Consider the following 14,191-nt stretch of genomic DNA (forward strand, 5'->3'; position numbering starts at 1 on the left):
ACATGGGGAGCGGGATCCCTAAGATTTAAGACCAAGAGTAGGGGATCACATTACATCGGTGCCTGGGGGTGTCCATGTCTCGGTGGTGTAGGTTCTGGTTCTTGCTCTTGAGCCCCGGGCCTCTCTAAAATTCCATCAGTGGGTGAGCCTGGTCGGACCTTGTTGACAACACTCTTCCGGGACCCCTGCTTCTCTTGGGCGTCCTTCTCCTGTGCAGGGATGGGCGGATGGGCCCACTCCCCGCTGGAACCTCCAGATATAAATTTTGAATGTCAGGGTTGGGTGTATATCACATTTTGACCGTTTAAATAGTTTCATTATTGCATCAACTTACATGTACGTTTTTGATAAACTGTGTAGAGACTATTAACCTCTAAACTTCTACTGACTTTATGTATTATTTAAAATTCTGTAAATTTTGTACATTATACTTTTATACTTACATTCTTCTTTTTTATTCTTAATATTATTATTATTATTACTGTAATTAGTGTTGCTGTTTGCACAAAGGGAGGAGAGAGGAAGAAATTTCATCTGTGCTTTGTATGCCCTGTACTCAGCATATTTGACAAATAAAAGCCTACTTGACTTGACTTGACTTGACTTATTTGTCATTTTTACTGTTCATTTTGTTTTTTGGAGTTTGTTCTTGGCAAACCTTTACCTTACCCGGAGGCTGCTGTTGAGATTAACTTTCCAGTTACCACTGGTACATTTAGAGAAATGTTCATAAATGTGCACGGTCCCAGTTCAAATAAATTAACTGTCACTTTGCAAACTTTTTGGATGTAACTATGTTTTCTTCTGTTTTCTTCTGTTCCAGGCTTGACTCCAGACAGCCTTGGTCCCCCCTCCCATGACAGCAGTCCTTTGAGCCCTGAAGCGACCACACCAGGAGCTCATTCTCCATCCCACCTCCACTATCACAGCAAGGCCCAGCATAGACGCTTCTCCATGGAAGTAAGTAGCAAAGGCAATGAGCCGAGATCAAAAACTCAACCAAACGAATGTAAGAAAGACAAATCTGGCTCTCCAATGTACATTTTTTTCTCCTGTTTGCAAAAGCTGCCAGCAACTGTTGCTCAGTTGCACAGTTCAGAGTGCGTGTAGTCTTCTTCAGTGAATGCACTGCTTTTCAAAACCTTGTGTTGAATGCATCTGCTTACTACACACGGGATTAACCAGAGCACAAGAGGGTAAATGTCTTACTCAGAGGATACTTTTCCATTTCCATGTCTGCCCACTCAGTGAAATGAATCACCTTAGAAGCTCTCGCCCTCCCATTTGGCTGCGTTTTCTTCTTTTTTTGAGATGCGAGAACATTCACAGGTTCACCTTTTCGGGTAAAATCCCAACAGAAAGAAGATGAATCACTATGACTCTTCCTTCAGCTCATGAGAGGCAGCCGAGCAAAGCAATGACAGATAGAAGTGCGAGGACTGAGAGCTTACGCTCATCCACAGCCATAAAAATGCAATTTTGTAATGACAAGCATAAAACGCCATTTTTCTTAATTAATTAAGAGCATCATTAGAAGGTTAAAAGATGGGATTACTCATCACAGCAAATTTCATTCACCTTCCCACTGAGGATATGTCCACACCGGGCTCGGAAACTACTATGTTCAAGCAACCACGATGAAAAGTCTATGTAAACGCATGTTCAAGACTCGCCCGTTCACACATAGCTATGCAAGTTTCTACAACCATTTTCAAGCTCTCCGTGTGGCCATTGAATGTGCGCCAAAAGTTAAACCACTTGAACTTTGACCAATCAGGAACTCGGATTTGGTAGTGACATAAGGGTATCGTTCTTTTTAATACATGGAAGTGCCAACCGCTTGAAAATGGATCATGGATGAGAAATCAATATTTGGGGTTTGTGCATGTATCAGTATAGAGCAGTGAAAGAAGATGTCTGGAGAGAGATTTGCACCGATTTGACATTTTGCACCAAGCCTTTACCAACTAGTATTGGGTGCAGTATGAACGCCACATGCTAAAAACCTGTTCAAGAACGCATTCTTAAACCCACATTACATGCCCGGTGTGTACGTAACTTGAGATACATTGGATTAATGAATCCCTGATCAACATTTATAGGTCAGTTCTTTAATATTATCAACATTAACAAGTTGACTTGTCCTACAGAGTATTCTGGGCTTGTGCAACAAATTCAGCTAAGGTTTTGCCAAGGTTTCCCTCTTAGCGATCATTTTCCTTACAGGATGTGAGTAAGCGCATGTCTCTGCCCATGGACATCCGCCTGCCTCCAGAGTTCCTGAAGAAGCTACAGCAGGAGAGTGAAAACTCTGCCCCCTGCAAACCTCTCACCCGCATGTCTAGACGTGCCTCTCTGGTCAGTAATTGTTCGGTTCATCTTACAGCCATTTTCTATAAGTGTTTTGTATTATGTGTCCTGATTCTTTTTAGTTCTTTCATGATGTCTCAACAGTATATATCAGGGGTGTCCAAAGTCAGTCCTTGACGGTCGGTGTCATACATGTTTTCCAAACCAACCTGCTATTGAAGCTCCTTGTTGGCCAAATGCACCTGATCCAGTTAATCAGCAGCAGATAAGGCAGATTTTCTAGAAAACCAGCAGGAGGCCGGCCCTCGAGGACTGACTTTGGACACCCCTGGCATACTCTAAAATTGTGTTGGAAATGTAGTTTATTATTTATTCTGTTTGTTTCTAGTCTGATATCGGCTTTGGGAAATTGGAGACATACGTGAAGCTCGGCAAACTGGGCGAGGTACGACATCATCAGTTCGTCCCACAATTCTTTGATTTACTTTGGACAGCTAAAATTATGGGCAAAGGCTTATAAAGTTGGATAAGCTTAATGTCTGGAGGGTAGGAGAATTATTAGGTAAAAATAAAAAACCTGAATTAGTTTAAGATCCACTGTTCAGCAGAAGATGCTTTAAGCCTTGGTCACAACTGGCCCTCGCAGGTGGCCTGAGGAAATATCAAGGAGAGCTTGGTGAGCCATTAGCTAAAATGTTCATGATTATTTCAACAGGTCGTAGTGAACATTTCTACTGTAACTAAGGGTGAAGTAGGTGAGATGCAAGTGTTCCACATGGACTTCCCAAATCCTGTAGACTGCACAAGGAGCCCATTTTTGCTGTTCACATGACAAGAGCGCACTCCTTGTGTGCACCGTGACAAAATGTAGAGCATAGTTTGCTTTGGAATCCAATGTTGCACACCCTGTGGGGGCGGCATTCCTGCACAATCAAGAAGGGGCCAGTACTTCCACCTTACCAACAACTAGAGTGTGGCATGAGGGAATTGTCAACATCACCAGTACATCATTAGTGTATGCAACTAAGATTTTTCTTATAAATACCTCAAAGTACACTTACCACATGTACTACAATCGTTCCACTTTCATGTCGTCGCTTGAGTTGACAGTACGAGTGTCAAGGGGAACTGAAAGACACACCTGCGACTACTCCTCTCCACAAACCTTCATAGACATGGACAACACAAAAACTTGTAGCATCCATATGAGTTAACACTCGTACGGGTGCATGTGACTAAGGCTTCAGCAGTATTAAATATTAGGGGAAACAAGCAGGGTTTTCTATGAGTCTACACAATGTCAATCATAAGCTACTGTCTGCACCTTGGAAAAATGTTTGTTTGAACTGCATTGAAATTGCTTTACAGACAGAGAAGAGCGTAGATTTGATCAATCATCGTTCTATGCGTTGTTTTAGACACTGCACCAATACATTAACAGGCCAAGTTTTGCCATGTTTTGAATGCAGGCAGAGTCATGTCTTGAAATGTATTGACAAGTGCTGTTGCGACCTCCAAGAGAAAGCACTAATCTGACCTGCGCTTGGTTGTGTCCAGCAGCACACACACACAAGTGAACATTTGCAGCATTAACTACATCTTTTACTCTGGTAATAATGATTGAGGGTGGAGTCAAAGAATTGATTGGAAATGTACAAGTTTGATTGCTTTCTTTGATTTAGGAATACATGAAAAACAAAATTTATCGGAATCACAATGTTGTCATCCGTCCTGAATTAATTTTAGGGTCAGGACCAGAACCAGATCCTATAGAGTTACATTTTCATTTCCTTAAAACTTGGTTGTGAGATAAGGATGGTCAAATCTTCTCTGCGTTTTCTCTACAAAGTTTTGAGCCATAACTGTGCTAGGTAGTGAGGACGGTACCCTGATGGGAGGCATTACGTAACTCTGGGTCTGTATGTTTGCAGGGAACGTACGCCACAGTGTTCAAAGGGCGAAGCAAACTCACAGAGAACCTGGTTGCACTAAAGGAGATTCGGCTGGAGCACGAAGAAGGAGCCCCCTGCACTGCGATCAGGGAGGGTATGACGATCTAAACAGTTTACATTTTAAGCTGATGAAGCCAGAGCTGGGAGCTTAAATCCACATGTTCACGTTGACAGGAAATTTGATATAAAGTTCAGTCCACTTACTCTAAACTGTTAAATATTTTATTTTTGGTTATACTTTTGCTGTTCAGAACCATGGACTTTTAATAGATTTGTGACTAGGATCAGCAGAATTAGAGATTTATGTGGTTTATAAAAGAAAATAAAAGTACTTTTTGAGATTTATAAAAGTGCTGGGTGCCAAAAAACTCATTTTTGTAACACTTGCTATAGGCTCCAGCAACCTTGTGATACAATTGACAGACCCAGAAAAGAGAGAGACTGATTTTTTGCTGTTTCTCAAAGAACAAATATCTTTTGAATTGTAACAACAACAACAAAAACAGGACATTCTGTGTTTTTTTTCTCCTTTTCTAACTAGTATCTCTGCTAAAGAATCTCAAACACGCCAACATTGTCACGCTACACGACATCATCCACACGGACCGCTGCCTCACTCTGGTGTTTGAGTATTTGGTGAGAACATCAGTAACTGACGACTGAATGGATAGGACACAAAACTGATACCAAAATAAACGATGTTGTCTTTCTTACAGGACAGCGATCTTAAACATTATCTGGACAACTGTGGAAACCTCATGAGCATGCACAACGTCAAGGTAAACTACATAAAGGCCTTAAGAAAAAGACTAATTAACATAGTTGGGTTTGGATTTCTTATCTGAAAAAAATTGATTTTTACCATTTTTAAAATAACCTGAAAATTATTTTAGTTATAAGAAAAAAACAATAAAAGTCACATTCCTGTACAAACAATGCAAAAATGTGACTTGTGCTTCAAATATATACTAGTTAATCTTAAAACTTTGGACTTGATCATGATTTGTTTTAAAAGTGTCAAAAGTTATTTTTCTTTCTCTGCACTAAATCTGTTTTAAACAGTGTTAGTTGGTGAAACATTTAACTTCCAGCCGTGTGTTCTGCTCTCTTCTCATGACACCATTTTCCCTCCCTGCAGATCTTCATGTTCCAGTTGCTGCGCGGTTTGGCCTACTGTCACAAAAGGAAAATCCTCCACAGAGACCTGAAGCCTCAGAACCTGCTCATCAACGACAAGGGCGAGCTCAAGTTAGCGGACTTTGGTAGGGAGACCTAAAAAACCTCTGCAGCACGAGTGCTGTTTAAAGACACACACGCTGTTTGTCAGCTTCATTTCATTTTATTAACACACTGGGGGCTTCCTTCTGCCCGGATCACTTCAGCAGCCTTATGTCCCGTATCTTAGCAACCACGGCCCTCTCTCCTGAGCTTCCTCAGTTTGGTGCTGAAAGTATGAAGCCAAGCACACCAGCGGCGTTGATGGCTTTTGAGCATCTACAGCCAGGCAGTCATGGAACTAACTGAGGAACAGAGTCCTTTACCTGACAGTGGAAATCAGAGACGCGTTAATTTATACAATTCTAGATATTTAAACACTCTTATCTGTCAATCCTGTGATGTTAAGGTCTTGCACGAGCCAAATCTGTCCCCACGAAAACGTACTCCAATGAGGTGGTCACACTGTGGTATCGGCCCCCTGATGTGCTGCTGGGATCCACGGAGTACTCCATGCACATCGACATGTGGTGAGTGATTCACTCCAGGTTTATCCAGACGAAACATCGATCACACATTTAACCTCATTAACGTTTAAAAGGCCATTTTTACAAGCCTCTTAGTCCTGGTGTACCACAGGGCTATGCTCTGGGACTACTGCTAATCTTAAGTATCACCTGATTTTTTTTAAATCGTCAGTAAAAAAAATGACTGCACAGTGAGGTAATGGTTAGCGCGTTCACTTCACAGTGTAGGCCGATGACGAAGCTGTGCATCAAAACGGTGCAACTACAGCAAAAGAGGACTCGGCTGACTCAGAAACAGACAGATAATTAAAAAAGATAACCGCGGATCAGTATCGATCGTAACGAACATTCTTTGGCCGCGGGTGTCAGGTGAGACGGCGTGTCTCCAGTCCCCAACCCCCGAATAAGAGCGAATACTGTATGCAAGGAATGTATTATTCTTTGTAAGAAGCAAAGAAGAATCCAGCCGAAAAGAGTTTTGGTTTGGATCTTGACTCGGGAAAAGTGCTGGTCAGACGCTTGCTGTTGTCATAAAAACTGTCAACCAATCAATGGGAAGCTCCGCCCTAACGGGTCCATTCCACTTTTCTATGGACCTACGACCAGCGAAGGACCAGAAATGGTACCACTTGTTCCTGCTTAACGAGTCAATTTTGGAATAGAATCGCTAAAAAGTCCAGACTGTTCTGGACCGCTCAGTGGAAACGAGGTATTACGCCTGATTCACACTGGATACAGAAGTGCCACAAAGGCGTGGAATGGAGATCGCTTCCCTTCAACAGACAGACCTGATCAGAGATTATCCAGCCTCACCCAACAGTGGTTGGAGATTCAGTGGCTTATGACTATGGATGGATGGAGTTACTTTTGCTGATTTACTTGAATTTTAAACATTGACGATACTCAGCTTTACTGGTCCATTGGGTACAAAATACCAACCAAATTCAACGTTTCTTCTCCAAAATTTGCTATGTCCGTAAAAGAAACGTACTTGAAAACTCAATCACACAAGGGGCCATAATCCAAAACACACCTTAGGACACGTCTGAACAGGATAGACATGTATTGAACACTTTAAAACTACGTTTTTAAAGCTTTAAAAACGCAACTTTTTAGCATGAATATGAATAAAAACAGGCAGGAATATTATTCCAGAATAAATCCGCTTAAACCTTAAATAACTTTTAATATTTTACTCTCTTTTACCCTTAAAGGCAGTTGAGCGTAAGGACCCAAACTTTGGTGAAGGTTAAACACCCAGTGTTTCAGTCTTCTGTACATAGCAAGAAGTAGTGAAATATCTGTCCTAATCCCGCCAAAAATATAATCAGAACCTTGAGTGAAAATATCCAGTTGGTAATTCTCCAGATTGTCCGACTCTCTGGCGTTGGTGTGATGACAGACAGATGATTCAGCAGACGGGCACAGGTGCAAATTTCATCAAGAGTCGCCTTCCTTATGTGTTTTCCTCACTTCAGCAGTTGGTGGAGGTGATAACACCCCCCCCCCCACTTTACTAAAACTCAGAGAATTAAAGACGGATCTTCAGCAGCAGAAACGGTCCTTTATGAGCTCACCCAGAACCCCCTCATCAGACCACACAGCGCCTCTTCAACCCACCGCCCTGCGATGAACAAAAGCCTGTTCTGACTGTGCCCACCTACACTTGCCTGCATTTATTAGCAGCGCTGTTTGAAGTGTTTTAATTGAAGGGGGAGTTTTTCTCTTTGTTTTTTTTCCCTTCATCGCCTCCCTTCTCGCTCAGGGGCGTGGGCTGTATTCTGTATGAAATGGCGACAGGCCGTCCGATGTTTCCTGGAGCCACCGTCAAGGAGGAGCTGCACCTTATTTTTAGGCTTATGGGTAAGGAATGATGTCAGTTTCATTTTTAAATCTTAAGTCTGTTTTTAAAATGTACATGTACGTACAAAATAGGGATTTCTTGAGGGCTGCGCTGTGGTGTAGCGGTTAGCACTCACGGCGGTTTACGTAACAACATGATTCCAGTGGATTTTGAAGAACAGAAAAGTTGGATTTCTGCTTCAAAATCATATGTTGATCTCATAAATCAGGGGTGTCAAACTCAATCACACAAGGGGCCAAACTCCAGAACACACCTTAGGTAGCCTCTGGTGTTAAAAGGGTTAATTGACAAACTTGTAACAGTTATTATGTTTTTTTCGCACATCTTCTCGTTTTTATTTTTTTTTTTTCATGATGACGTGAAGGCACGAAAATGCACAAATAAGTGTAAATTTAATGGTTGTTTAATGGTTTACTCTTTGTCGTCCAGGCACTCCCACAGAGGAGACTTGGCCTGGAATCGGGAGCAACGAGGAGTTCAAGTCCTACCTCTTTCCTCAGTACAAACCCCAAGGTCTGATCAACCATGTGCCACGGTACGATTTCACCAAAGACTTCAGAATATACATCCATCAGACTACTTAAAGAATTAAATGTCTTAAACCAAAGATATTTCTTTTAGTCCAAATTTAACAGTACATATATATCTATTGACCTTTAGTAGTCTCTGAATTCACTACAGTTTGACAATCACATCTGCTGTTCACAATACCGTACGATTGATATCCCTGTAGTTTTAATTCAAAATTTAATATGAAGGTTTCAAAAAGTTTGATTTTTTATTCCAAAACAATAATTGTGATACAACTTTGAAATCAACCCTTTAAACTTTCTATATAGTGTTTTTTTTCCTTTTTAAATATTGTTTTGACTTTGCTGCTTATTTGTTTTTGAATTTATATATTTTTATTTTATCTCTACACATTTTGTCAAAGTTTAAATTTAATGGCAGCACGTTTTGTACTTGGAGCCGATTATAAAAACTTGCACATCTACACGTGAACGCGAGAGTTTTCATTGGAAGTGCGGTGTGAACGTAGCTTCAGAGATTTAAGGTGGCTTTTCCGTGTTATGACGTTATTCTGATTAATAAAATACATGTGGGTGTCTTATCAACATTTCTTAAAGGAATTTGAGATTTCTTGAAGTTGTAAAGGAAGTTTTTCTATTGTCAAGAATATGAAGCCAAAGAATTTTGACTCATTTGAATAAAATTTTCCAAAATTCTAGATCCTATCTCTTAATGAGACAAACATTCTCAACTGTGAGGATTTTGAGAAAAACTTAGATCAAAGTTATGTTAAAACAACTTAAATCATGGTCAAATATCTTGAAAATCTTAAAACAAGGTTTTTAAATCTTTGCAAGGATCAAAAAAATAAATTCAATGCAAACTAAAAACTCTCTTCTGACGCCTCAACACTCCTAATAATTACTTTTCAAAAACAAAAAGGAGATCCTGACATTTCCAACAAGATTTCAAATAAGTCTCCAAAAAGGTCATGTGGGAAACATCTCCTCAAATCCTGTTTGAGATCTTCTATCTACTGCTAAAGGTCTGCAGAAACCTGAGGCTGTGCTCTGTCTTTGTCAGGTTGGACACTGAGGGGATCGATCTGCTGTCGGCGTTGCTGCTGGTATGACACGGACGCTCCTGATTGGCTCTCACCGGCGGAAGATCTAACGGGCTCTTTGTTCTTCTGCAGTACGACACCAGGAGCAGGATCTCCTCCGAGGACGCTCTGCATCACCCATACTTCCTCATTCTGGGGGACAACATTCATAATTTGGCTGATAGTAAGAGACAACACACACAAACACTCATATGATTCACATATTTTAAAATACAAGTTCCCTTTTGTGAAAAAAAGTAGAAAAGTCTGTTTGTATTTTTTTTTTAGTTTTGGTGAGTCAGTCGAGATGAAAACGTTGGACGCAGAATCCGTTAGTGTGATCAACTATGTGGCATTCAGTCTGTTTTACAAGATATTGTTTTATAACATTTCAATATACATTTTCTGTGTTTCAAGAAATTCTTTTTTTGTTTTTAGAGAATTTTTAAAGATTTTTGATATAATTATTTTGTTTTGGAGGTTTTTAATATAATTTTCTTCTTTTTCTTATTTTTTATATATTTTTTTACCTCTTTAATGTAATTTTTTTCTGTTTTAAAAAAATATTTTTCCTATTTTTCAAAACAGTTTCTTTTGTTTTTCTTTTTTTTATGATTTACAACATATATAGATATACATATATCTATATATGTATATATATGAAAAAAACAGATTTCCAAGATTGTTTTTGTTTTGTTTGAGAGATTTTATTTTTCATTTTTGATATATGTTCTCTGTTGGTTTGTTTTTCTTTTTTTTACTTTCGATAATATTTTTCCGTTTTTCAAGATTACTTTTTTGTCAATTCTTTGCATTTTTCAAAAACATTTTTTCCAGAACTACAACAGTTAATTATAATAATTTTCAAGATATTTTTCCCTTCGGAATTTTTTTCCTTTTTCAATATACATTTTTCTGTTTTTTTTTCAAGATATATTTATTTCTGGGTAGTTTTTTTTAGCTAATTTTAATTGTTTTCAAACTAATTTTTGTAGGGCTAAACCATTTATATTAATAATTTTGAAACCTTTTTCTTTGTTTGTTTGCTTTTTGAGATTTTTTTGAGTCTTCAACATATTTTTTACTTTTTTAATATACATTTTTTTGTTTTTCAAGATCGTTTTTAGACTTGGGTTTTATTGTTTTTTTTTTCTTCCAGGACTTTATCAGTTGTAGTCTCAAAGCGAGGCGATTAGGACTCGTCTATTTCCTTGCATCACTCTAACATCCTGGTTCCCTCTAAGAGAAAGAGCAATGACATTAAACATTTCTGTGGAGTTTGTTTAAACAATAATGAGCATTTGTGATGTTTTTGAGAATATTCATGGTGGGTTAGTGAAAAGTGAATGTTTGTCTGATGCATTTTTGTACATTTTATTTTCCGGTCTCTGCAGCTTTTCATGCATTTGCATCAAGGCAAACCTCAAAACTCAGAACAGACGGATCCGTTTTATTGAAAAACTGACTAACTCACTTTCTGTGTCACCATAAACAAAATAAACAGTTCACACTGAGCAATATTTGATCATTCCCAAACGTTTTGCTCTTTAATGTTTGTGGCTAAAGTGAGTTGACAATGGTGATTTCAGGAACACATCAACAAAACAAACACAAATAAGCAAAAGACATAGACTTATTGTGCTTTTTTTACTTTTATTGCAGGTTCTCTTGTAGTTTAAAATGACAAAGTTATTTTCCTAAATTCAAAAGTCTTTCATGTTGAATCTTTTGCATTTGCAGTTTAATATTCTGCTCGTTTTCTTTGCTTTTTCCTGCAGCGGCTTCAGTGTTTTCCCTCAGAGAGGTGCAGCTGCAGAAGGACCCGGGTCACCGCAGCTCCGTGTTCCAGCCTTTAGGTCAGACAAGCTCCGCCCTCTGTGCTTCTGGCGTTTTAATGGTTTCTGGCAACAGCTGCTGACTTTGCTTCTTTTCAGGTCGAGGAAAGAATCGACGACAAAGCATCTTCTAGAGGTCGCAGGTCAAGGAGCTGCCTTCCAGTCCAAACTGCTCAACGAGACACACACCTGGACCTACCCAGAACCCCCCCGTTCCATGACCAAACCGCCACCTCAAAGACACGCCTCCTTCCACACACGCCCAGCTTTGCTCACGTTTGCACGTTCAGCAACACTCGGTCGCGCCGCCATCATCGTGTTTTCCTGCTGTGCTCCATCCGCACATCTGCTTTCATCAGGGCCGCCAAACGCCAGTCCTGCAGGATCACACGGGGGCGGGGTCAACTCACCGTCTGATCATTTCAACATTTTTTTAGCAGCACATTGACAACTAAACAACAGTAATTAAAATAATGAGAAAATAATTCAACATTGTCCACTATGACTGGCATTCATCAAACTAAAACTTATTAGCTGACATACATTTCCTAACAGGTCACATTTATTAGTGTTAGCTAAAATATTAACAAATCGCCACTTAAAGGAAAGCAAGAAACATAAGAAAAACAAAAAAATGATGTATGATTGTTACAGTCCAATTTATTATTAGTAATTATATATTTAAGTCCAATTCCAATCATCAAAATCATTCCAGGTTTATTGGCAACAGCAGTTTTTGTAATTAACTGAAGGATTTTTGATGCATTCCTCCTTAATTTTCTTTAATCCATCAATAAGTAACAAGAGAAGAGGAAAACTTTTAAAAAAGAAAGTAAGCAATTTATTTATTACGTTAAAAACCCCCATCTGATTTAATTTAATTACAATGAAAGAGAAAAACGTCTGTTTCAGGACAGAAACCAGACAATTATATACTAACTGCAACAAAAGCATGCATTAAATCATTAGAAATTAAACTAAAATATTTTTTCTATTTGGAAAAACTTGTTTTATTCTGTAAAATGGCCACTTTAAGGCGTAAAATCTGAAGGTGTATAGGGTTTAATGGTAAAATAAAGTGGATTATTAAGGAATTGGCCAATAACTAAAATGCTATAAATATATTTTTTTCATTTTTATTCAATAAAGAAAAAGCATGCTATATAACTTTGAGTTGTAAACTCAAGCATGAAGAAAAACTTATATTGTCTGCCCCTTTTAACAAATCAATAAATCAAACAGTAAGAAACAAAAATAGAATTAGCTCCAAAGGAGGACTGGGTCAAATATCCTCACAAGTTTTACATTTATTTCTTATTTTTTCAACTAAAAACAATTAAAATTGGAAATGATCCTTTAATTATAATATTTTTTAGTGGTTTAAAATTGTTTTTAATTATTTTACTTTAGGACAACACTGATTTCACCCCCAAAATGAAAATAATTAGTAAAAAAACTGACAGTTTGAGCCTCTCCTCTTTCTTTACTTTCTGTAAGGTTCTAAAAAAATGGCCAAACTGTCCTTTTACACCTTCTGGTTTTATTAAATGTATAACAATATGCAAATTTTTTTCTAAATTTCAGAAGCAAAATAGTGTCCCAATGAATATTTAAACATTTTTTTTTCTTTTTAGCAAATGAGCCAAAACTTTATGGAAACATTCCATTTGACACCAGAGAAGTCGCCGGCAACACCTAAATGGCTCACAGTCTTTGAACTAATACTCTATAACTGTTTATGTAATTCTAACGGATTCGGACATGGAGGAAAACGCTTCAGTAAAGTGTTGCAAAACAACGCTTTTCTCCGCAACAAAATCAGTTTATTTACACTGATTTGCATAAAGACTTCACTACTGTAAAGTGTTAAATCTCAGCATAAAGGTGTTTAACTCCTCTAATCTAGTGTATGCATTCCTTCAACTATCGTAACTATTTTGCACAATTAACGTAATTTCAGCTGATTCTGCAGTAGAGTTTTTGCATATCAGCACATTACAACACTAACAGGAAGGTTAAGTGTTGCTTATGTACCAACTCTACAGCTCTAAAAATCACCTCTAATAACTTACTATATATAGAAGAACAGGTATTTTTTAGTAAAATATATCCCCATTATTTTTTTAGCTTGAACACAATTGTAAACAACTTTCGTCTTACTTTGTGTAACAAATAATAGACACGTTAGTCCAGCATTCCTGAAATCAGTAATGCTATGTCTTTAACAAGCATTGACACCAATTCAATTTGAATTATCTGTTAAATTCATTGGCAGTGCCACGACTTAGTCCAAAAGTGTTGTAAATTCAATAATTGAAGCATCTGCCGGACACATTGTGGCTCACGACAGCCAGTCTTACTACGGTCGCCTCCTGTCTACCTCCAAAGGAACGTCTCACCAAAAGATGATGAATATAACGTTTAACGGCCTATTTAAATCAAAATAAAAGATCGATACTTACTGAGAACCCATCGAGAATCAATCGCAGGACTCAACGTCTAGATATATACTGCAATATTGATATTTTGACACACCAATAATGTAAAGTGGAGCAAAGTGTTGCACTTTACTAAAGAGCTGCATAAGTGCACTCTACACTCTAGTGATGTGAATATCGGAAGTCAGAATCTGTTACAATTTTGTTGATTGCAAAAAACAGTCAAAGACTTGTGCTACGTTCACACCAGGTATGTGTCGAACCTGCTGAACACGAGTTCCTGAACGTACTTTTAGCTCATGGTGTCTCGATACTAACTTGGTGAAGAGGCTTGGTGCAAAATGTCAAAGCGGTGCAGATCTAGCGAATCTTGCCCCAGACTTTTACTTCACAAACGGCTATTATTCATTTCTCCTTCACGGTAACTTTTCAAACGGT

The 14,191-nt window shown here is 38.4% G+C and overlaps 1 protein-coding gene across 1 annotated transcript; it reads left to right on the forward strand.

The window, feature by feature from the left end:
- Positions 1 to 823: 823 nt before the first annotated feature.
- On the forward strand, positions 824 to 11,805 carry cdk18 (cyclin dependent kinase 18; the record flags this gene model as incomplete). Its single annotated transcript, XM_024270371.2, is given in 14 exon segments — positions 824 to 960; positions 2,227 to 2,358; positions 2,699 to 2,755; positions 4,242 to 4,356; positions 4,804 to 4,898; positions 4,979 to 5,041; positions 5,401 to 5,524; positions 5,887 to 6,007; positions 7,770 to 7,867; positions 8,298 to 8,403; positions 9,462 to 9,504; positions 9,574 to 9,664; positions 11,259 to 11,336; positions 11,415 to 11,805. Coding segments are annotated over 14 exon segments (1,295 nt in total), but the record flags the coding sequence as incomplete, so codon positions are not given.
- Positions 11,806 to 14,191: the final 2,386 nt, after the last annotated feature.

The sequence above is a fragment of the Oryzias melastigma genome, linkage group LG5 (genome assembly GCF_002922805.2).
Source record: "Oryzias melastigma strain HK-1 linkage group LG5, ASM292280v2, whole genome shotgun sequence".
NCBI lineage: Eukaryota > Metazoa > Chordata > Actinopteri > Beloniformes > Adrianichthyidae > Oryzias > Oryzias melastigma.